The sequence below is a fragment of the Calypte anna genome, chromosome 13 (genome assembly GCF_003957555.1).
Source record: "Calypte anna isolate BGI_N300 chromosome 13, bCalAnn1_v1.p, whole genome shotgun sequence".
In the NCBI taxonomy this organism is placed as follows: Eukaryota; Metazoa; Chordata; class Aves; order Apodiformes; family Trochilidae; genus Calypte; species Calypte anna.
Window position 1 is genome coordinate 16,513,094 of NC_044259.1, and position 23,435 is coordinate 16,536,528.

General features: G+C 49.3%; 1 protein-coding gene across 3 annotated transcripts; it reads right to left on the reverse strand.

Moving 5' to 3' along the window:
- Positions 1-5,717: 5,717 nt before the first annotated feature.
- Positions 5,718-23,126, reverse strand: KIF3A (kinesin family member 3A). 3 transcript variants are annotated; one of them, XM_030459196.1, is made up of 19 exons: positions 23,101-23,126; positions 21,480-21,762; positions 20,146-20,290; positions 19,714-19,798; positions 19,166-19,271; positions 18,669-18,808; positions 17,590-17,787; positions 16,781-16,955; positions 15,823-15,924; positions 14,250-14,321; positions 12,538-12,546; positions 10,871-11,027; positions 10,405-10,585; positions 10,084-10,194; positions 8,728-8,853; positions 7,215-7,268; positions 7,024-7,092; positions 6,739-6,863; positions 5,718-6,251 (listed from the first exon to the last, which is right to left on the reverse strand). In XM_030459196.1, exons 1-19 carry the CDS (start codon positions 23,104-23,106, stop codon positions 6,203-6,205), a joined length of 2,193 nt encoding a protein of 730 aa, XP_030315056.1. In that variant the 5' UTR covers positions 23,107-23,126; the 3' UTR covers positions 5,718-6,202. The 3 variants fall into 3 exon arrangements, with proteins under 3 accessions (XP_030315056.1, XP_030315054.1, XP_030315055.1); XM_030459194.1 differs by lacking the exon at positions 14,250-14,321; XM_030459195.1 differs by lacking the exons at positions 12,538-12,546; positions 14,250-14,321.
- Positions 23,127-23,435: the final 309 nt, after the last annotated feature.

Genomic DNA, 23,435 nt, shown 5'->3' on the forward strand with positions numbered 1-23,435 from the left:
ATCTTGGTGTTGTGACAGAGTTAATATATTCCATTTCTCCCAGCCCTGGGTGTCTTCCTTGTCTTTTGAGGGGGTTTCATTTCACTCCAAGGGGGCACTGGGGGGGCTGCAAAGTCTCTGAGGACTCAAAGCAATAAAAACTCCTGCCCCAAACCCCCCCTTGGTGCCCCCTGCTCTGGGCTCCTCTCACCCCCAGCAGGGGAGGAGGAGGGAAAAAAAAAAAAAAAATCAATATTTTGGGGGGTTCTGGACAGCCCAGACCCAAATCAAAGGGTTCTGCCCCCATTTCTGGGGTGCTGGAAAGGCAAAGGGGACACAAAGGATGCTCTGTAGGGCTGGGAAATAATGACAGGGGATGAAATGAAATGAGAGAGGGAAGAGGTGGCTGGATAAGGAGGAAAAAGGAAAAAAAATAAATAAAAAAGCCAAGATTTGGTCCTTTGGGGTCCTTGGAAGGTCAGGGGGAAACGTTTTGGGATAAGGAGGAGTTGGAGGGGAAGCTGTGTGGGAATCAACCCCAAACCCCCCCCCAGCTCCTGAGGGAAAGTTCCTAGGGAAAGGGGAGAAGAAGATTTGACTTTTTAAGGAATAAAAAAGAAAGGGAAAAAAAGGAAAAAAATTTTAAATAAGAAAAAAAAGGAAAAGAAAAAAGAAAGAGGAAAAAAAAAGAAAAAAGAAAAAAGAGAGAAAGGAAAAAAGAAAGGAAAAAAAGGAGAAAAAACAAAAAGAAAAAAAAAGGAAAAAAGAGAAAAGGAAAAAACAAGAAAAAAGAAAAGAAAAAGGAAAGAAGAAAGAAAAAAGAAGAGAAAAAGAAGAGAAAAACAAAAGAAAAAATAAAAGAAAAAAGAAGAGGATAAAGAAAAGGAAAAAAAGGATAGGAAAAAAAGAAAAAGAAAAGAAAAAGAGAAACAAAAAGAGAAAAGAAAAAAGAAAAAAGAAAAGAGAAACAAAAAGAAAAAAAAACAAAAGAAAAAAAAGGAAAAAAGAAAAAAAAAGAAAAGAAAAAAAAAAAAAAAAGAGGAAAAAAAGAGAAAAACAAAAAGAAAAAGACAAAAAGAAAAAAAAGAAAAGGAAAACCGAGCCCAAGCAGCTGTCCCCAGCAAGAGAAGCACCTTTGGAAAGTGCCAGTAAGGGGAAAAAAAAAAATATATATATACTAAAAAAGCAAGAGCCAAGCAAAATGCCAAGCAATCAACTTTTCCTGCGGGTTCAGCAACTTCAGGGCCACAAATCTCGGTGGCTGCTCCAGGAAAAAACCCCACAGAGCCCCAGGGGGAGCCCATGGGGGGGTGGGCAGGGGGCTCCTTCCCCCCCCCCAGCACCCTCCTCATCCTCCAGCAGAGCATCCGCCTGCTGAGCTCCTGCAGGACCCCCAGGTGGGTGCTGAGACCCCAAAAAAGGGGGGGGAAAAGGATGGGGGGGACAGAGAGAGGGTTGGGGCAGAGGATGCTGATGGTGCCTCCTCTCTGGGTCTTGCTGAAGGTTTCCTGGGCCAAGGTGAAGGGGACAGATGGTTTGGCAGGAGAAAAGGTAAGGAAAAAAAAAACATAAAAAAGAAATAATAATCCCAAATTAAAATGAATTCCTCCTCCTTTGGGAAAGCTGAGGAGGGATGGGATGGGATGGGATGGGATGGGATGGGATGGGATGGGATGGGATGGGATGGGAAAGGGGCAGGGGGAGGTTTGAAGCTTCTCCTGGAGGGGCAGAGCTGCTCCTGGGGGCAAAAAGAAATGAAACCCTCCAAAAATTAAACTCTCCAAAAATAGGACTGAGGTTTGGGGTGTTTGGGAAGGGAGGGAAGGGGGAACCTCCTTCCCCTTCGTTGTCACCTTTGTCACCTCCTTTCCCCCTTCCTTCCGTCCTTCCCCTTCTTCCCCTTCCCTCTTCCTTCCCCCTTCCCCTTTCCATTCCCTTCCTTTTCCCCTTCCCCTTTCCTTCCCTTCTCTTCCCCTTTCCTTCTCTTTCCCTTCCTTCCCTCTTCCCCCTTCCCTTTTTTCCCCTTCCCCCTTCCATTCCCCTTCCCCTTTCTCTTCCCCTGCTCCTTCCCCTCTTCCCCTTCACCTTTCCATTCCTCTACCCTTTCCCTTCCCCCTTCCCTTCCCTCTTCCACTTCCTTCCCCATTCCCCTTCTCTTCCCTTTCCCCCTTCCCTTCCCAATGTCCCCTTTGTCCCCTCCCTGCAGGTTCCCAGCAGGCAGCTCCCCCCTCTCCCACTTCCTTCAGGATTTCAGGAGACTCCTCCACCAAACAGTGAAAGAGCAGAGGCTGAAGTGAAGCCCACACTGTGCCTGGGGGTGGGGTTGTTGGGTTTGGGTTTGGTTTTCTTTTTAAGCTCTGGTGAAACTGTCAGTGGTTATTTATTATTTATCAGCATTCTTTAAATCAATCTGTTTGGGGATTAAAGGTGCTGGCACTGCCTGAAGGGGGCTGGGCCAGGAAGGGGAGAGGCAGAGAGGGGCAGGAGCTGAGGAATGGGGCAGATGGACACTGGGGAGAAGGGGACGGGGGGGGGAGAAGGGGACGGGGGGGGAGAAGGGGACGGGGGGGGAGAAGGGGATGGGGGGGAGAGAAGGGGATGGGGGGGAGAGAAGGGGATGGGGGGGGAGAAGGGGATGGGGGGGGGAGAAGGGATGGGGGGGGGAAGAAGGGAAATGGGGGGGGAAGAAGGGAAATGGGGGGGGAAGAAGGGAAATGGGGGGGGAAGAAGGGAAATGGGGGGGGAAGAAGGGGATGGGGGGGGGAGAAGGGGATGGGGGGGGGGGAGAAGGGGATGGGGGGGGGAAGAAGGGGATGGGGGGGGGGAGAAGGGGATGGGGGAGGAAGAAGGGGATGGGGGAGGAAGAAGGGGATGGGGGGAGGAAGAAGGGGATGGGGGGAGGAAGAAGGGGATGGGGGGGGAGAAGGGGATGGGGGGGGAGAAGGGGATAGGGGGAGAGAAGGGATGGGGGGGGAAGAAGGGGATGGGGGGAGGAAGAAGGGGATGGGGGGGGAAGAAGGGGATGGGGGGAGGAAGAAGGGGATGGGGGGGGAGAAGGGGATGGGGGGGGAGAAGGGGATAGGGGGGAGAGAAGGGGATGGGGGGGGGAGAAGGGGATGGGGCAGGGGATGGGAATTCTCTGTTCCTCCTGCTTGGGAAGCAGCAAGTGTGGGAAAGCAGGAGGCAGAGAGGCAGTGCTGACCCAGAGAGCTGAGCAGGGACAAGATCCTGAGGGACCCAGAGCTCTGGAGACAAAAAGGGCTTCAAAGACATCAAGTTAGAAATTGGTATTTTACTGTGTTTAAAACAAAAATAACCAAAAAGGAGTAACCCACCAGCTGAAGCTACAGAGCTGACTGACTGGTGGTGCTGGAGCTGCCAATCCATAGAATTTGTCCTGCTCTGGGATTCAGGATTCTTCCCAGGAGGAAGAGCCCAAGCAGCTGGGGAACAGAAGCAGAGCCAGAGGCAGCACCAGTCCTTCCAGTGGCTGAGGAGCTGCTCCTCCAGTGCTCGGGCTCAGCTCTGCCCTCCTCTTCCTCAAGGGCAGCTCAGAAGAGAGGAGCAAGAGGCTCCTCATCCCTCTGAGTTTCTCTGGAATGCTGGAAAACATCCCCTGGTCCTGTAACCTGCACCCCTGCCACAGGAGAGCTCAGCAGAGTCCCACAGCTGGGGGCATAAAGTCACCTGAGAACACACAGAGAGGTGGAACCAGGAATCTGAGTTTTATTCCATAGTCTGAACATGCTCCAGGGACACAATACTGATACACACAGTGCAAGGAGGAAGCCTGGCCATCAAATTAAGGAATAATCAGGAATAAAGAGTCAGAAAAGCAATAAATAGGGACACAAACGACACAAAGGGGTGAGCAGCTGCTCCTCTGCACAGGGCTGGCTAAGCAGGGCTGATGGGCAAGGTGACAACAGGACATGGGGCAGTGAAAGGCACTGAGGACCATCTGCCCTTCCTCTTCAGGGATCAGGAACCAGTTAACCTGAAATAATTCATCCACACAAGACTGGAACCACAAAAAGCATCAAAAAGTTGACTGGGAAGTGTTGTGGAATGAGGGGGGAATGAGGGGACTCTCCTGGCAGCAGGATGCAAAGCTGAGCACACAGAATCCACAGCTCCTGTGGGACTGTGGCTGCTGAGAAATGCTGACCTGGGATGAGGAGGGGTTAAAGCTCCTCAAGAAAACCCAAACCCCAAACTTTCTCCTGACTAAACCATGTCATGGACCCAGAAGCCATTCCCAGATTGCCCATGGGGTAAACCTGCAGGGCAGACTCCCTGCTTTGAAAGGAAAGTTGCCAGAACTTCCCCAAAAAAGGTGAAAGGAAACACAGCACCTTCCTGAGCACGAGAGGATTCCCCTTTATTTAAAGTCCTCTTGTAGGAATTTGTCCTCCAATCCCTCTAACAGGAGATTCCAACCTCTTCCTCCACGCTGCCACTTGTGAAGCTCTGCAAGCAATTCTCTAATAACTGTTTCTTCTTCCTGCTATCAATTTAGGTGACTTTCCCTTCCCCCAGAAACCAGCTGCCACGTCCTTGTAGGTCCCATTCCTGCACACCAGGTGTGAAAAGCAGGGAAAAGCTCAAAAAGTGGGGAGGAGCAGCCCTGGAAGTCCCTCCCCAGCAAAATGGGTCCAGTTTGCAGTGGCACAGCTCCTGTTAGGGGGTGACAGAGGAGATCCAAGGGCTCTCACCTTGAAACCCCTCCAAGCACCTGACCAGAAGAGGTTGGGAGTTGCAGATGTGGCACCTCAAGGACCTGTCTGGTCCTTCCTGACTCAGTTTCTCCAAATCACAGCCTCTAGGAACCACTGAGATCAGGGACAGCTGATGCCACCCCCTCTCTTGGGACCTCGCAGCTGATGGGTTCCAGCAGGAATTAGAGGAAAAAAGCCCAAGGAGTTGGATTCATCCTCCCCGTGCCCCAGGAGCAGTGTGTTAAAGTGATACGTGTCAGGTAGCAGCATAAATATAAAATAAATTTTAAAAAAAAAGAGCAGCCATGACAAAGAAATGGTGATCAGAGACCAGAATTTTTTTCCCCTCTCCATCAGAGCACAGCCAGAAAGCCAGGATGACACAGGGACACAAACAGCAGCAGCTACTGCAGGGATTGTTCTGAGAAAAATGGGCAATTTCTGCCTCTTTTAGCACAGAAAATCCAATTCACCCTTGGTTTAGAGCACTGGGCCAGTGTCTTTGCAGCCAGGGATGGGAAAACAGGGCCCCAGGCTGAAGCCAAGTCCTGGTGTTAAAGCACTCCCCTTAAATAATCTCTGCTTGTTACAAACCAATCCATACACTTAAAAAAACTCCAGCTCAGAAGCACTAAAAAGCAGCCAAAGCAATGCTGCAGCACAGCCTTGAAAAGGGGGGGAAAAAAACCCAACACCAACTCTCTTTGCTTTTCACCAAAAGCCTCAACCCCCCCAGTGCCACATCACAGGCAAAAAAAAAAATAAAAATAAAAGCACTAAGAGTTATTTTCTGTTGCACCTGAACCAAACATGGTCCCTTCAGAAGCCTCAAAGTGTTGTGCAGCCCCAAGGCAACAACTTCCCTGCTCTAGCAAGGCAGCAAAGGAAGGGGAAAGGACCCTGATGTGGCTGGTGTGCAACAAAAAAGCTTCCCAGGCACAGGGAGGAGGAGTTAAATAAGAGGTTAAATAAGAGGGTTTGATTAAATAAGAGGGTTTGGTTAAATAAGAGGGTTTGGTTAAATAAGAGGGTTTGGTTAAATAAGAGGGTTTGACACTCCTAAAAGTTTGCAGCAGCCACAGAGCAGTGGGATGGAGTGAGAGGTGGCCAGGGGTGTGCAGAGCAGGGCAGAAAGCAGAGGGAAATCAGGGTTTCCTCCCCTGTTTGGAGCAAACACAGCTAGCACTTCAAACAGACACCTAAAAACCTGATTTTTCACCCATTTCACCAAGGCTTGCCACCAACACCTTCACCACAGGGAACTTCACAGCCATCAGATGTACCACTTCCATCTTATGTTAATATAACATACAATGTACAGGCAACTAAGGAAAAAAAATACAGTATTTTTGTTTTTGTTGTTAAATAAAGCTCCATCCCAGCCAGGCATGGATTTTTTCCAGCCAGGTCAAGCTCTGCCATCTCTTGGATCCCATTTTCTGGCCCAATCTTAGAGACTCCTCCCAGATTATTTTTTTTTTATGGCCATTCTGAGCAGGTCACACCTACTGCAGCAGAGACTCAATGTCGGCTCCTGGCTTTGCTGAACGTTTTCTGTTTGGAGAACAGAAAGGAAAAGGGAAAAGAAACAAAAAACAGAACACCACACACACATCATTATGCTGTCTGGGACAGCCAGGGGTCAAGTCAAAACTACAACTGTTACTTTTCACAAGTATTTTGCCCAAAGCAACCAAAACAGCCAAGGAAAGCCAGGCAGAAGCCAGCACAACACTTTCCTGACACTGTGTGCAGGGTCAAGGGGGGGGAACTGAACCCCAGTGCTGCAAAAAGGGCAGCAGAAAAACACAGAAAATAAATAAAAGCCCCAGACAAACCTTTCTGGTTAGGATTTTAGTGTAGGCAAGAGCTTTCAGCTTGGTTTTGTCACACAGGGCAGCAGCAAAGCTGGATGCTGTGCCCAATTTGAGCATTCTGTCTTCTCATTAAGGAAATTTTTGAAGATTTCCAGCAAGCTTGCATGCACAAACTTCCCCTGGGTAAATCCCCCATGACCTAGAGAGACTCCAAAGCTCTTCACCTTCTCCCAGTCTTGGGCCTGGACCTTCCTTTGGAAGTTCTGGGCCTCTCCAGCTTCATCAGAGACTGCCTCAAGCTCTCCTCAGTGTAAGCTAAGTAAACGTGGGAAAGGTCCACTTCAAAGGGCTGGAAAAAGAAAAACCCCAAAAAACAACCCCAAAAAGACATCAGAACCATTTCCCACACTCCAAGGGTGCTTCTGTAACACTAGAAAGCCTCCTCATTCAGAAGGAAACCTCCAGTGGGCAGCAGCACTGAGCCCCATGCTCCAAAGTGAGTGACTCACATCTTTTTCTTTTTTATCCAAGACAGGTGTCTGCTTCCTCATGTTGTTTCCTGTGTATGCAACACACTTCTGAAAGGAAGGAAGGGGAAAAAACAAGGCTGTTAGTGTGTGCAGAGGGCAGAGGCAGCTTTATCAGTTTATTTCTGGGCTCTAAACTCCTCAAGAAGCTCCTGCTTGGTGTGCTGACCTACCAGCTGCCACTCTCCAATGTCTTCATTCCAGTGCACGTAGTTTTCAATCATTTCCTGGCAAGAAATCAGAGCAAGAATTGTTACAAAGCCACCAGAAAAACAATTGCTAATAAAGCCACCAGAAAAACAATTACTACAAATCCATCAGAACAATAATTACTACAAATCCATCACAACCATAATTACTACAAAGCCATCAGAACAAGACTTGTGCCAGACTTGCCCGATTTACCCTCCAAGGTGCATCTTCCCAACACACAGAGCAGAAAAGCTGCTCAAGAAGTGCTGACCACTTCAAGTCCTTGTTTGGTTCCAGCTCCTGCTCTAAAGCTCCATTTCCCCTCTGGAAGGAGGACAAAGCCATCCCAAACTCTCTGCTGGGAAGTCCCCACTAAAGCCAGAGGTTCCCACTGTGCCTGTGCCACCAGGACAGCAGCAAACTCAGACTGGAGAGTGGAAAAGATGGAAGGATTGAGGGAAAGAGGTTTGGTGTTTGGTGTTAAAGATCAGGGCTGAGCAGGAGGGCCATGAGGAAAAAGGGAGGAGTTGAGCCTTACCCCTTGGCATTAACATCAGCCATCTGCAAGGACAGCTGCAGCCACAGTGGGGGAAAAAACAAAAAAAAACCAAACAAAAAAAAGGTCTGGAACAGACCCAGAGGGTGAGCACACACTGAGCATGTTAAATGAGTATTAAAAAAGTATTAAAAAAAGTATTAAAAAAAGTATTAAAAAAAGTATTAAAAAAAGTATTAAAAAAAGTATTAAAAAAAGTATTAAAAAAAGTATTAAAAAAAGTATTAAAAAAAGTATTAAAAAAAGTATTAAAAAAAGTATTAAAAAAAGTATTAAAAAAAGTATTAAAAAAAGTATTAAAAAACCTACTAAAAAACCTACTAAAAAACCTACTAAAAAACCTACTAAAAAACCTACTAAAAAACCTACTAAAAAACCTACTAAAAAACCTACTAAAAAACCTACTAAAAAACCTACTAAAAAACCTACTAAAAAACCTACTAAAAAACCTACTAAAAAACCTACTAAAAAACCTACTAAAAAACCTACTAAAAACCTACTAAAAAACCCACTAAAAACCCACTAAAAAACCCACTAAAAAACCCACTAAAAACCCACTAAAAACCCACTAAAAAAACCTATTAAAACCTATTAAAAAACCTATTAAAAAACCTATTAAAAAACCTATTAAAAAACCTATTAAAAAACCTATTAAAAAACCTATTAAAAAACCTATTAAAAAACCTATTAAAAAAACTATTTACAACCTATTAAAATTATTAAAAATAATAATAATTATTAAAAATAATAAATAATAATTAAGTTAAAATTATTAAAAATAATAAATAATAATTAAGTTAAATAATTATTAAAAAAAACCAAACAGGAAATGACCCTGCAGGAGAACTGATCTGTCTCCATCCCTCTGCTTCCCACACCGATTCCAGAGGCATGGAACTGCAGCCCGGGGGTGTCTGGAGCTGCTGCTGTGCCCTCACCTGGTAGTCCTGGGGAATGAAGTTGTCGATGATGAGCATCTGGAGGCGCAGCTCCCGGCTCAGCTGCCGGATGTTCTCCAGCAAGCCCTCGATCTCCCTCTGGTGCTCCTGCTGCAGATCTGCCATCTGAGGAGAGAGACAGCCCCGAGGTCAGGGAGATCTGCTGCCCGGAGGGGGGGAGAGGGAGGGAACTCCTAGGAACTGCTGGGGATTTCCCTCGGGAAAAGAAACACCCCCAAAATAAAGAACACTGAAAAAAACAACCCTGGAAAATAAATAAACACCCCCCAAAAATAGGTAAAGCCCCCCCAAATAAACACCCTGAAAAATAAAGAACCCATGAAAAATAAACATCCTGGGGATAAAAACTGGAGGGGAAAAAAAACAAAAACGGGGAAAAAAAACAAGCCAGAAAAAAAAAAAAAGAAAAAAAAAAAAAAAAAAACAGGGGAAAAAAACAGGAGAAAAAAAACAGGAGAAAAAAAACAGGAGAAAAAAAACAGGAGAAAAAAAACAGGAGAAAAAAAACAGGAGAAAAAAAACAGGAGAAAAAAAACTGAAGAAAAAAAACTGAAGAAAAAAAACAGAAGAAAAAAAACTGGAAAAAAAAACTGGAAAAAAAAAACTGGAAAAAAAAAACTGGAAAAAAAAAACTGGAAAAAAAAAACTGGAAAAAAAAAACTGGAAAAAACACTGGAAAAAACACTGGAAAAAAACACTGGAAAAAAACTGGAAAAAAAAACTGGAAAAAAAAACTGGAAAAAAAACTGGAAAAAAACTGGAAAAAAACTGGAAAAAAAAAACCTGGAAAAAAAAACCTGGAAAAAAAAAACCTGGAAAAAAAAAAACCTGGAAAAAAACACCTTTCTGCACCAACCCAGAGCAGAGCAAAGAGAGTGCAAACAGCTCAGATCCCTGCAGAACTGCAAGGAAAAAAAGGAAATAAAACCTCTGCTTCCCCAGAGCTGGGATGGAGCAGGAAAACTCTGGGCAGGAGGTGCTGATCGAGGAGGGACAGGAGGGGGGAAAGGCCAGAGAGCACAGAGCAGAGGAGGAGCACAGGAGGAGAAACCACCTGGGGTTTGCTTCAGAAATAACCTGGTGGGGTTTTTTTCCTTGGGTTCTGGGTCTGTGTCTCACACCCACACCTCAGCTCTGCAACATCCTCCTGGGCAGCTCTGGCACCAGAATTAATTGGATTTTAGGATTTTGGATTTGGGGATTTTAATTAGATTAGAATCTAATTACAGCATCCAGACTGGTCAGAAAGCCATTTCTGGAGAGGTGGCACCTCTTCCAGCTCCAGGTTGTCCTTCCCAGCTCCAGTCCCTCCCAGGAGGGGCTCCAGGCACTGACCTCTGACTTGGCAGCCATCAGCATGGTCCAAACTTTCTTCAGCTTCTTGGTTTTGCCCTGTGCTTCCTCCTGGAGGCTGGTGTACTTCTCCTCGATGTCCAGACGTTCTTGCTGCAGTCACCACAGAGAGCCAGACATTAACACAACAAAAGGAACAGGAAGGGGACAAAGGACTTGGACCAAACATTGGTCCAGGGGCTGGAGGAGCAGCTCAGCCCCAAGGTGATGGCACTTGGGCCACCTGTGTGGGCTCTGAGGTGGCCCAGCTCCTGCAGTGCCCTGAGGACAGAGCCAGATGTCACCCCTGATGGTGTCACCCACCTCCTTCTCCTCCAGCTCCTTCCGAAGCTGCTCTGCTCTCTTCCTTCTTTCTTCCAGTTCCATGTTGGATTCTTCCAGGAGCTTCTCCTGTTCCTCTGCTTTTGCCAGCAAATCCACTCCTCCAACAATCACCTTCTTCTCCAGGGCAGAGAGTTTCTCCAGCAGGGACTGGTGCTCTTGTCTAGAGAGACAGACAAGTGACAAACTTCCTGCCCTAGAGTGCTCCCAGGGCAGCAGCTCCAGCTGAGTCTGACAGCCCAGACAGGATCCACAGGGCTGGAAAAACTTGTCCTGCTGCCAGGCTGGAGTTCCCTGAGCTCCCCTCTCCTGTCTCACAAGCACAACCAGCTCCAGCCTCTGCCAGGACACTCCTGTCCACATGGGGCAGGGCAATCCCAGCAGCTTTTCATAACCCCTGCTCCCAAAATGCCCCCAAAACCCCACAGAAACTGTTCAGAGTACTCACTGAGCTTTAAGCAAGTCTTTCTCCCTCTTCTCCAGTTCAGCTCTGGCTTTATTTCTTTCTTCTTCTTCCATATCAAGCTTTGTTTCAAGAGCTTTTCTCTCCTCCTCAATCTTTGCTTGCATCTCAATCATCTTATCAGGGGAAACTTTCTTTTTGCCTTTGGAAGAGAGAGGGAAATGAGGTGGTTCAGAGAAAAAATCAGACAGGACTTTCCCCAAGTTCAGATTCAACACTTGCATTTAAGAAAAATTCATTTAATTAGATTTAATTAGCTCTAAGCTGGGCACAACTCAGCCTTTCAAATCCCACCTCAACAATGACCAGTTCCTACTGAGCTGGATTGCTACAGATTTCCCAAAATCCCCCCGAAAAAAGGAAAAACCACCACCTGGAAAAGCACCACTGCCTGAAGAGAGGCCTGGGCTGGGAACTCAGCTGTTCCAGCTCTGCAGATGAGGCCAAATGGAGGAAAAAGACTGTTCTGAGCTGGAGGTACAAGAGCTGAACCACCAGGAGTTACATACCCAAATTTTAGATTAGCATCCCCACCACACCCCTCCTGCACTGATGGGGTTACCTGCTCCAAGGCAGCACATTAAGAACACAACACAATGAAAATACAGAGCAGGGGAACTCAGAACAGCCCTATGAAAAAAAAAAAACAAACCAAAACCCACAGATAATTGAACTTTTTGATGGGATTTGAGTGGCCACCCACAGGCTTTAAGGTACTGAGGTTTGTTGTCATTTATCAGTTGTGTCTTTACCATGCAACCCAGGTACACCCCAGAGAAGGTGAAGGAAGTGCTCAGAGCAACTTGGTGACCCCATCAGCCTGAAGGGTTGGTCCCAAACCCCTCTGGTTTGGAACAAACTGGGAGGCTGCTGCTGCTCTTGGAAGTCACTCTGCAAGTTTTGAGTCACTGTCATCCCAAGTGCCTCAGGCAGGAGAACACAGATCCTAGGAGGTTATTTGGATGTGAGCACCCAGGCTATGTGCAATTCCTCAAACCCACAAGTCTCCCATTTCCCTTGATTCACTAAAAGTGAATCATTTTCTTGTTTTCCTCTCCTCCAGACATAAAAATATATATATATACATATAATCCAGGTGCCAAGATACTAACAGAAGGCACTGTCTGTCCAGGGCCTGTTTATCACAGAGACAGAATGTACCCAGGCCAAATGTGCTCAAGAAATTTGTTGGTGAATAAAAGGCTTCCCTTCCCTTCCCTCTCCTTCCCTCCAGGCCTGATGGCATCCAGCTTGCTTGCTTTACACACAAGACCTCCAGCAGACAGAGAAAATGCTCTCTGCATTTGTAAATATGGCACACAAGAGGAGATGGGTGGCTCTGTGGCAAGGTGAGGACTAAAGCACTCCAGCAAGCAATGTCTTTTAGTTTCCAGCTGCTGAACTTATCCATCAGAACACAAGCACTTCTTTCTGGTGACAAAGTCTCTGACTCCTTAGTCTGAGCAAGAAGTTTTCTGAAAGTGCTCTACAGAGACCCCCATCCCAAGAGAGATGAGCCAGATAAAGGCTTCTTGCTGTGAATACACAGCCCTAAAGATTCTCAGAGCAAAAGGGGAACAGGGCCAAGCTGTCAGACACCTTCAGAAGCTCTGCAGCTGTATTAGAAGGAGGTGGAAATCATTATCACCAACCTGCTTGGTCTTGCATTAAGAGGAAGTAGAAAGCAAGTCGCAGAGAGGCAGCATATGCATGAAAAGAGGAAAGAAAAGGGTTAAGTTATTGCTTTGATCATTTTGGACAAAGAGCATCAGAACAAGCATTAAGTGTAAATCTTTCCAGAGCAGAAAACCCAGGATGGTCAATCCCCCCAAACCCCTCCAGTAGAGCAGACATCAATACATCATGATCTGATGCTCAAGCAGAGAGTTTCTGGACTTCAGAGAGCTTTGCATATCCAGGGAAATCAGCAGCTCACTCTTGCATTCTTCTGCCCATCCAGTGCAGTGCAGAACCTGAAGGGCCCATCACCAGCCTGCCACAAAGATCATGCCCTGAGAACAGTCAGTGGGGAGAGGTCTGCTTCAGGGAGAGACATCATGCTTCCCCCCCAAAAAAAAACCCAAAACCAACCAGCCAATTCTCTTCTGTTACCTGTAAAATATTAAGTCTACAGGAGACCCTTTGTAAATTTTAACCAAGTTTCCAAGCCAATTCTTTGCAAGATACAGGAGGGTTGCACACAGGGAGTCTCAGCACCAGATTTCTCTGTTTAATCCCATTATTTGTAGGTTAATTGGCAGCAACTGATGCTTCCACAGAGGTACAGAGCCAGGTTTGGTTATCCAAGCAAGCACAGCAAAAAAAAAACAACAAACAAAGGCAGGAGAGGAAAGGGATGATGAAAGACACCACATGCAAAAGGGCCACCTCTGAGGACAGTTAATATCCCAAACCACACAGAGCCACCCTCCTCCTCATCACCAAAAGCAAGTGCCCCAGCAGAGCTGTCTCCAAACCTGCAGGAGATGGCTGCATCCACCTGCTGCAGCTTGGTATTAACTGTCCTCAGCCATCCCAAATATTCAGGTTTCAAGCAAGCTTTGAAAGAGCAAGTCTGAAGCAAGCAGGTTTCCAAACCTACCACCCCAGGACTCCTGCCCAACGTGACCCTTCCTAACCTGCTGCCAGGCCCTGGGCTGGCACTCATCTCACTCTAAACGTTTGGTGATGAACTCTGCAGCAACAACCTGACCCCCCCTCACTGCTCCACCACATTCTCAATGCCCTGAGCCTCTGAACTAAGTCCCACAGTGACCCAGAACTTCCAAATCAAAGAGGGCAGTCAAAACTTCAACCAAGGACTTGGCTGGGGTTTGGCTTTTTAAGGATCTGCCAAAATGAAGCAAATCCCTCAAGTATTACTACATGTTCCTTGTAAATAATAAGCTTTGTGACTGCTCCATCCAGTTTCTCCACAACTAAATGTGAGCAGAGAGCTCAGTACAACACAGCACAACCCCCTCTCCCCTTATCAGTCCTTGTTAGCAACTCCCACAAAGTTTGCTGAGACTTTTCCCTGATATTCCAGAGGAAGCATTTAACACAGAAGCTGCAAAGTGGTTTGTTGGTTTTTTTTTAACCTGGTGTTTCTCAGGTGTCTTTAAGTCTTGGCCCAGGAGCTTTATAAATTGCTTCCTCTTCTCTCCCACCTGGCTGACATAGTGCACACTGACAACTGTTTGAAGCACAGAAACAGCAAAGGAAAAACATGCTTGGGCAGAGTCAAAAACTTTCAAGTTTCCTTATTCCAACAGACACAGCAGGGAAGAGTGCAGCAGTGCAGCATGGAGTGTGCAGATGATGGCAAGGCCAAAGCTGAAAGGACTTAAGAGCTCCCACTCACTAGTGAAGGACTTATCCAGAGGTTTCTCTATGACAGAGCATGTGGAGTCTGAACTACTGCTGCTGCTACTGCCTGGAAAACAGAAATGAGTCCCACAGAACAACCCAGAGAGGAAGAAACATGCAGATGGGCACAGTTAGTTCTGGAGGAGAGAAACCCAGAGGGGTCAGCAACCTGGTTCAGAAAAGGCCCCACTTCCCATCCAGAAGCATTTGGTAGGAGCCCTCCCCAGCCTCAGCTTGCAAAGCCACCACTTCCCAGCACAAAGGAACATGCTCAGAGGGACACTGGAGCTAAAACCCCTCTTTTCACCAGGCCTAACAGCTACAAACAACATGCCAAGGCAGCTGCCAGGTCAAGCAACACCAGCACAGGAGGCCAGCTCAGAGTGGAGGAGGCTGGGGGTATCTGCAGGAGGATCCAGGACTCCTTTCCAGGCTCATGGCCATGGCAAATCCACTTTTCCCTCTAAAAGGCAAAAATCAGCTTGCACAGGGGCAGTCACTGGGAGGACTCAGTCCTTATTCAGGGAGCTTCCCTGGAGTAGCCAGTTTGGAAGTTTAACTAAGCCAGTTGTTTGCCCTCTGCTCCTTTTTAAGTAACATTTTATAGGTGGCTTCCTCCTGGGAGGGGATTTGGTCAGGGCTCAGTCCTTGATTGAGACCTCCTTGCTTCAGGAAATGACAAATAGGTTAAAAACTGAGTTCTTACAACTAGGAAAGGCAAGATAAAGGTCATTTACGTCCCTGCTTGGACAGGTACCAAAATGAAGAGAGTGCAACTAAAGCAAGAATGCTGACAGGAACTTTCACAGAGGTGGGGGCTAGAAGGAAGTAGTGAAAGTGTGAAAATTCACTAGGGAGGCTGGAAACTGGGGTGGAGAACTTGGCTTGACTTCTCTGCTCCTCAGGAAGGAGTAGACAGGTTGTAAAGGCAGAGCATCCCCAGCACACAGTGAGCTGCAGCTGTAGGGTCAGCAACATCCCCTGGGGCTCAGATGTTACCCAGCAGCTTAACACTGCTGTGGGACAAAGGAAACTTCCCCATGGGAGTTCCAGAGTGCTCCCAAACAAGGATGAGGTTTCCTTCAGCTTGCACAGACACCCAAAGGTTCAAGTTTTACCCCTATCAACACAAAAAAACCAGGACACCAGAAAAGTCAGCTGCTGAGTACCCAGATGACAGAAGAATCCTCTGCCTAAACCTCAGCCCAAAGTCCCCTCCAACCATTCCCTCTGGTTAATAAAGCCCCCATCTGCCTACCACTGACCTTTGGGGTGTCTCCTTCCTCCCTTCCTCCCACCTCCCTGAGCAGGGGGAAGTTCCACACCACCAGGCACAAGCCATCCCCAGGGAGCCACCACAAGAGAGGACTGTCACCACCAGCAGGGTCACCCCAGTGGAAGCAGAGAGCAGGCAGGTTCAGAGCTGCACCCCAGAGCTTGGCTTCTAGGAGAGGCACTGGCAGGAGGGCAGCTCCACAGCTCCACTCTGGCTCTGGCCCCAGTTTGTGACTGGAGCTGCTGGGGAGGAGGAGTTGGGTGGCACTGACAGGAATCTCTTACTGCCTTACCCCGACGTTTCTTCCTCTTCTCTCCATCCTCTCCTATTTCCCCCTCCTCATCTTCCTCCTCCTCTTCAGAATCACTGCTCTCCGAGCCAGATATCTCTTCCCCTAGGAGAAAAAAAATTCCTTTTTGAAGTGGTTCCCTCCCCTTCCCCTCAGCTGCTGTGACAGAAGCCAGACCCAGCAGCAGGGAACTGCAGGGGTGAGGTCAGTGGGGATGGGAAAGCTCCAGTGGGTGCTTGTGGGAAACAAAGAATCCTGGCACTGCACCCCTCAGCCACCCAGGTTTTTCCAAGCAGGATTTGCCCAGATGTTCTCCTCCACCTCAAAAAGAGGAGGAAAGGGTCAAAGTTGACAGACTTGCTGTTTAATCTGACCCCTGGAGGTGCACAAGTGCTGATTGTTGTTGCCACTCCAAGCAGGATGCTCCCACGTTTGGAAATCAAACTGGATCAACCCCAACACCCTGGCAATGCAGCAAACACCATGCTCTTGGGTTTGGACCTCCATGTCCCAGATTTAAGAGACCATCCCCAGAGGGATGAAACAGCTACACCCAACCCTCAGGGGGCTCTGAAGGGGGCTCTTCCCTCTTCTTTCTGCTCCTCAAGAGGCCCCTTCCACGTAGTGTCACAAGGCCAGGAAGTCACAAGGCTTCAAGAAGTTTCTTGTTTCTCTACACACCCTTTGAAAGGTTCCAGCTCCACAAATGTGGTTGGTTTCTCTCCCAAAAAAAAACATCTCCTCCTCCTCCAACAGGGTAGGTGTTACCCACCCAGCTCAGTAGCCCAGGGCCACCACTCGCCCGGCCACCAGCGCCACCTGGTGGGCAGCGCCCATCCCGCGGGGCCGGGGGACAAGAAGGGGGACAAGAAGGGGGACAAGAAGGGGGACAAGAAGGGGGACAAGAAGGGGGACAAGAAGGGGGACAAGAAGGGGGACAGAGGGCCTGTCACTCACTCACCTTCCTCCAGTTTTTTCTTTAGCTCTTCGATTTCTTTCTGGAACTGCCTCAGCAAAGCATCCTTGGGGTCCTCGTTGATCCTGGCCTTGTTCTTGATGTTCTTGGCCCGGTTTGCATACCTGAGGGTGCTGATGGTCTCATCATAGTTGTAGTCTGCAGGGCCAATGTTGGCACACTAGGACACAGAGAGGAGCAAAGCACAGGAGCACGGGATCATTGGTGTAGGAAGGGACCTCTAAAAGTCATCAAATCCAAGCCCTGTGGCTGAGGGACAGTCAGAGCCCAGCACAGGGACTCACCCCCAGCTCTGCCACCCTCACACTGCTCCCCTTTTCCAAGCTGCTCCCACACCAAAGCTGCTTTGGGCTGCCCAAGTAAAATTTTATTTGATCTCAGACATTTGTGGGCATTCACACTGTCTTTAGGACCTCATCTGTACAGAGGAAGGAGGAAAGCTAAAAAAAAAAAAAAAAACAAACAGAAAATGTTCTGAAGTGCAAAGAGCTCTGAAATAAAGAGGTAAATGCCAGGCTGTTCTCCTGGCAAAGTCACAAATCTATCCAATAAATCTATAAATTTATCTATAGATTCAGCTTGAACACAAGAGGTAAACTTTTCTCCATGAGGACAATCAGGTGACACTTCCCAGGGGAAGTGGTGGTTTCCTCCACTTTGGAAAGCCTGAAGTCTCAGGGTGCTGAGACACCTCACATTATTCAGCACCACCACCAGAAGGGTTGGAGCAGATGACCCTGGAGGTCCTTCCCAAGCTGGCACCCTGTGATGTGATGAACCCCTGATCAGCTCACCATCATGGTCTTGGAGTTGCCCCCCAGGGAGTCCTGCAGGAGCCTGGTGAGTTTGGAGTTTCTGTAGGGGACGTGGGTGCTCTTGCCATCCACCAGGGCAGAGATGACATTCCCCAGGGTGGAGAGGGAGAGGTTGATCTTGGTGGCTTCCTTCAGGCGTTGCCCCGTGGCTCCTGTTTTTGCCTGCCTTTCAGAGCCCTGGGAAGGGAAAGCAGAAGTTACAGCAGGTCCCTGAAGCCACCTCCTTCCTCCAAGTAGGATCAGCAAACAGCTGAGCAGCTCAGCTGCTGGCAGAGAAGGGGCTCAAGTACCCCAGACATCACCCAAAGCAGAGAGATCTCCCTGAACCTCTCAGTGACAGCAATTCCAGGTTGCTCAAAGTAACACAGCTGGCAAAAGGGAGATTTTTTGGGTGCCCACAAACACAAATTCTGTGAGGAACAAGTCAGCAGTTATGAGGTGCCTCGGGGGGAGCTGCTGAACTCCAACATGTCACGGGAGAAAAGCAAGGCTGCAATTATTTGGAGGTTTCATAGAGGAATCTGAACACTTGTTGGGTGACAAGAGGTAACACACAGAGTGCCTCCAGTCTCCCCTTCCTTCCCTGCAGCTTCTCCAAGGAAAGATCAGAGGTTGGAAGGGACCTCAAGGATCACCTGGACCAACCCTTCTAATACCAGAGTTTATGTGAGATGCAAAAACTATGAAGATACTCCAGTGGGCTAGAGATGTGTTTGGCCAGCACAACGACATGGCTCAAAAATGAGTGAGGGAACCTGCAAGTGATGAACTGCATGGCCACAACCCTCAAAAAAACCCATAAAACAAACAAGAACACCCAAACCCACAACAAAATGGTGTTGCAAAGAGCCAGCTCTGCTGTCCAGAGAGCCCTTTCCAGTGCAGTTCATCCATTTAGTCATTGAGGGAGAAGACAGAGCCCTTTAGTAGCCCAGGTTACACACCAGGCTGAGGTGGGTGCTCCCCAAAAGCCAAGCATCCCCCAGCTCCAGCCAGGCCCCAGGGGCCAGCTGCTTTATTCCTGGGCTCAGTAGCCATGGCCAGTAGCCCCTACTCACAGCCAGGTCCACGAGGTGCAGCTTGCCCATGCGGACGTGCATGTTGCCATCCACCCCCTTCTCACTGCACTCGATGGTGATGGTGAAGATGGCGTGGGAACGGGAGCTGTGCTCGTTCATGTTGGTGGCACCCACAGAACCTGCCCCCAGAATCCATCAAAACAATAAAAAAATCAGTCAAAAAGTAAAATGAAAATAAATCAAAATCAATCAAATAAAATAAAAAGCCACCTCAGCTTCAGGAGGAAGCACCCACTCCCTCTTAACATTCTTCCAAAGAGGTTTAGCCCCAATTCTTCACCCAACCTGGTTTTTTTTTTTTCAGAAAAAGCCCTGAAAACAGCTGTATTGTGAGAAATCAGGGCACACCAAGCCCTGCCAAGAGCTCCAGTCAGAGCTGGAGGTCGTTCAGGAACTAATTCTGCCAGAAAACCTGAGCCACCTCCTCCACCTGTCCCTGAGGAGGGGACAGGACCCCCCTCAGCCAGGCTACGTACGGTTCTTGTGTCCCAGAGTCATGATCCTGTCCATGTCATCTGCATTGTTCACCACGTAGGCAGAAAGGTCTTTGATGTAAACCCCCACGTCAGGCCTCTCCTTAACCTAAGGGAGAAAGGGTTGGGAGGGATGGAGCATCCTCAGGAAACCCCCACAAGGAAATTCCAGAGGCACTGTACCAGATTTGCTCCCCCTGGTTCCAGCTCTGGCACTGGGAATCAGAGCAGACAAAGAATCAGGATTCCTCAGGGATAATTCCAGAGGTTTGCCCTCCTGGCAAAGAGGAACTTCAAACCTCAGCCTCCAGTTCCTAAAAAACAGCTGAGAGGCTGCTGGGTACCAGGAGTCAAAACTATCCTGGCTGGAACAGCCACTGAGCAGCTGGAAAAGCTCCAGGGATGGGAGCTGGGATATTTCCAGCTGCTCTATCTTAAGGAAACTGAGGAGCCCCAAACCTCCCCCTTCCCTTCCAAGTGCTCCTCTGCTCTGTAAAACAACCTTCCCTGTCTCCCAGAAAAAAAAATCCCAGAGGGAAGAGCAGGCTCACCTCTAATCTCTGGGTCTGGTCTTTTCCCAGCAGGTCCCTCACTTCCTCGTTGTAAATCTCCAGGTAAGAGACACGAACCAAAAACCTGGAGCCAAAGAGAGGGACTGGCTCAGCAAGTCCAAAAATAAAGCCCAGAGGGCACAGAAAACACAGGAAATTTAACATAATAATAAATAATAAATTAATCCTGCTGCCTCCACCAGAACTGCCACTGAGGCAGCTAGAGTTACCAATCCAGGCACCCAAACCAAAACCCAGGCACCAAAACCAAAGCCAGGCACCCAAAACCAAAACCCAGGCACCCAAACCAAAACCCAGGCACCCAAAACCAAAACCCAGGCACCCAAACCAAAACCCAGGCACCCAAAACCAAAACCCAGGCACCCAAAACCAAAACCCAGGCATATAAAAGGCAGGGGAGAAGCTGCTCACCTTGTGTCTCCCTCTGCCTTGGCAATGTGACCAAATATGTGGGCAAAGGAATTGGGAATGATGCCTCTGAGCTCAGGAACAGCTCGTACCCCTTCCATGGTGAAAGTTTTCCCTGTTCCAGTCTGCCCATATGCAAAAATAGTACCTGGAGGAGAAGAGGAGAGGTGGAAAACCTCTAAGAACAGCTTTACTTCACCCCTTCTCAGCCCCAGAGCACTGAGCACCTCTGGGTTTCTGAGGCTGGAGTTTCCCACTCTCTCCAGGAGCTGGAGAAGCACAGTGAGGAGGGCTGAGTCACTGCTTCCCTCACCTTGCAGGAAAAGTCAGCTTGTTTCATCTGTGCAGAGGGATTCATGGAGGGAGTGCTGCTCCACACACCAAGAGTAAAGGCAAGCCCAATTAGTAACACAGTTAATTAGAGGGAGATGACTGTACACCACCTGCAAACCACTGCTGGTGTTCTATGCCAGTGTGAGGCTTCTCCTGTGCAGCCCACAGCACCAGCCTGGTTCTGAACCAGCAGAAGCAGCTGCAATTGGACCAGGGAATCAGTCAGAATCCAGAAAACAACTGAAATCCCAGACTCTGCTACTCCAGACACACCCTGGTTCTGAAGCTGAGCCCAGCACTGCTTACAACTCCATTTTTCCAGAGTCAAACTCCCAGTACAGTTGGGAAAAGCAGAATTTTAACCAGCTGTTAGCACAGGAGCTCCTCAGGCATTTCACCAACCTTCCAAAAAAACTCTGTAAGCTCTTCTTGTTGTTGTTCACAGCACACTGTTAGGGAAAGCAGCTCTTTGCTTCCTGCCCAGCACCTGCCTCCCTTTGCAGCATCCATTTCCATGCATAACTGACACACAGACAAACCAGGGCCAGGTTCTTCACAGCTGCAGGAAGCAGGAGCCCAGCTGTGGGGCAGGGGGGCCCAGCTGTGGGGCAGGGCAGGGGCAGAAGTGCTGCCCCAGTCAGTTTAGCTTCAGCAGAGCTGAGGGGGTTAGAGGTGGAAGCCTGGCTGCATAGCTCACCTCCTTCCTGCAGGCCCATGGCAGTGAAATGGCACAGGGAGGAGCCTCAGAGTTCTGACAAGGAGATAAAAGTGTCCATCTTTTGCAGACAGAAAGACAGAGTAAGGACAGACAGGTAACTGACCTCACCTGGGGCTCCTTCCTCACCCATCCCCCCCAGTAACAACCCCAGAAGAACCACTGAGAACAGCCCAGTGAGAGGCTCAAACAGAAACAGCAGAGCTGGAGCCCTGAGGAGGGGAAACTCCCTTCAGGAAGGGACTCCAACACCAGAAGAACAGGAGATGGGATGCCCCACAGGACTCACCATTGTACCCTTCCAGCACTGAGTCAATGATAGGTCTGGCTGTTAAATTATAGACATCCAGCTGTTTGCTCTCTGGCCCAAACACTGTGTCAAAGGTAAATGTCTTTGGGGGCTCGTTGGAGGAGTCTGTCTTGTGAACAGTGATTGTTCCCCTCATCTCATCCACGCTGACTGCCATTTTGTAGCCCATTGTTTTCTCTCTTTCATTGAGAGGCCGGCACCGAACCACCACCTTGACATTGTCACAGCTCTCTGGCTTCTCCAGCTTCTCAGCCTTGTTGATCTGGAATTGTTGTTAAAAACAAAAGAAAAAACCCACAACTCACAGTGTTTTAACAGACCCAGGTCCTACAGCACAAACTCAAGTGCATACATACAGTCCCCGGGGACTTCAAACCAGAGCTGGTTTATAACTAAAGGAATAATGGTCAATTCTTTGCAAAAAAAATGATGGAGGAAAACTCAGGATCATCTCCTGGATCCTTCAGGAAGCAATTCCATGCTTGCAGGCAGCCTGGAAGCAGTTTGGTGGCAGCTGTACCCCCTTTCTCTGAGGGGAGCACTGGAAATGCTCTCACAGAAGCAGAAGAATCTCAGAGCTTGCAGATGACACAAGCAGAGCCCAGAGACCCCTCCCTGAAGGGAACCTGCTGCCAAGCCTCAGCAAACCTGCTGGATTTTAACAGTTTAGAAAAGTCAGTGCTGTGTGACAAAACCTCCCCAACTTCATTCTTCCTCAGATCAATCACAAATGGGAATTCTGAGGCACTGCTGACTAACCCGAGGTCATGGGCTGTTCCTGATTTAAAAAAACCCTAAACCCCAACTGATCCAGGAATGGCCAAGCCCTGGTGAGAAGCTTTTAGCTACAACCACAGGATGGTTGGGCTGGAAGGGACCTTTCAAGGCCGTTCAGCCCAACCCCTGCAATGAGCTCCTCAGCTCCATCCCTTTGCTCCAAGCCCCATCCAACCTCTCCCTGAAGGTTCCCAGGGATGTGGCTCCCAAAACCTCTCTGGGCAACCCGGGCCAGTGCCTCAGTGGACAGAAAACTCTGTTTTCTAACCTAAACTCCCCACCTTTCAGCTGGAAGCCATTACCCCTCATCCTACTCCAACAACCCAGCCCAAACCTTTGTCCCCATCTTTAGCAGCAACCTCGGGCACCAACAAACCCCCAAACCCCGTTCCCCATGGGTCTCATACGTGAGTTACCGACACCAGACCCGGTGAATCCCCCAGAGCCCCCCCGCTGCTCCCACCCCTTCCACCGCCTTCCCAAGGAGAAGCCCCGGGGCCCACCGGACCGAACCGGCTCGCTGCCCTGCGAAACACGGGAAGCCCAGAGGCCTTCCCCACCCCACCCACAGCCCAAGACGGGAAGGGGAGCGGCGGGGCCTGCGAAACCCCCCCCCCCCACACACGCACTCCCGAGGCTCCTGTCAGCCACGGCAGCACCGGGGCCGGGCCGTCACCCTCCAGCCGGCCAGCTCTCCCCCTCCTCCTCGAGCCTGGGTGCCGCCGCCCCTTCGGCAGCCACAAAGCCCCCCCAGAACCCCCCCCGCTGGCCTCCCGAAGCCCCGGGCGGCTCCGCCATCCCCTCCCTCCGCTCCGCTCCTCACCGGCATGGCGGCGGCGCGCGGGCACCGAGCGACAATGAGAGCCCCGCGCCTGCGCTCCGCCCCGCCCCGCGGCCCCAGCCAATCAGCGAGCGCTGCGGAGGAGGCGCAGCCAATGGGCGGGGAGAGCGAAGGAGGCAGCCGGCCCGCCCCTCGCCGCTATTGGTCACAAACCTCAGCCAATGGGAGCGGCGCGTTGGGCGGGGCGTTGCCATGGGAACGGCGCCGGGAGGCAGCCGGGGGGTGCGGGGAGATGGAGGCCTCGGGGGGACCGGGGATGCGGGGAATGGGATCGGGGGCTCCGGTGCTGGGGCTCAGAGACCCCCCTGGGGCTGGAG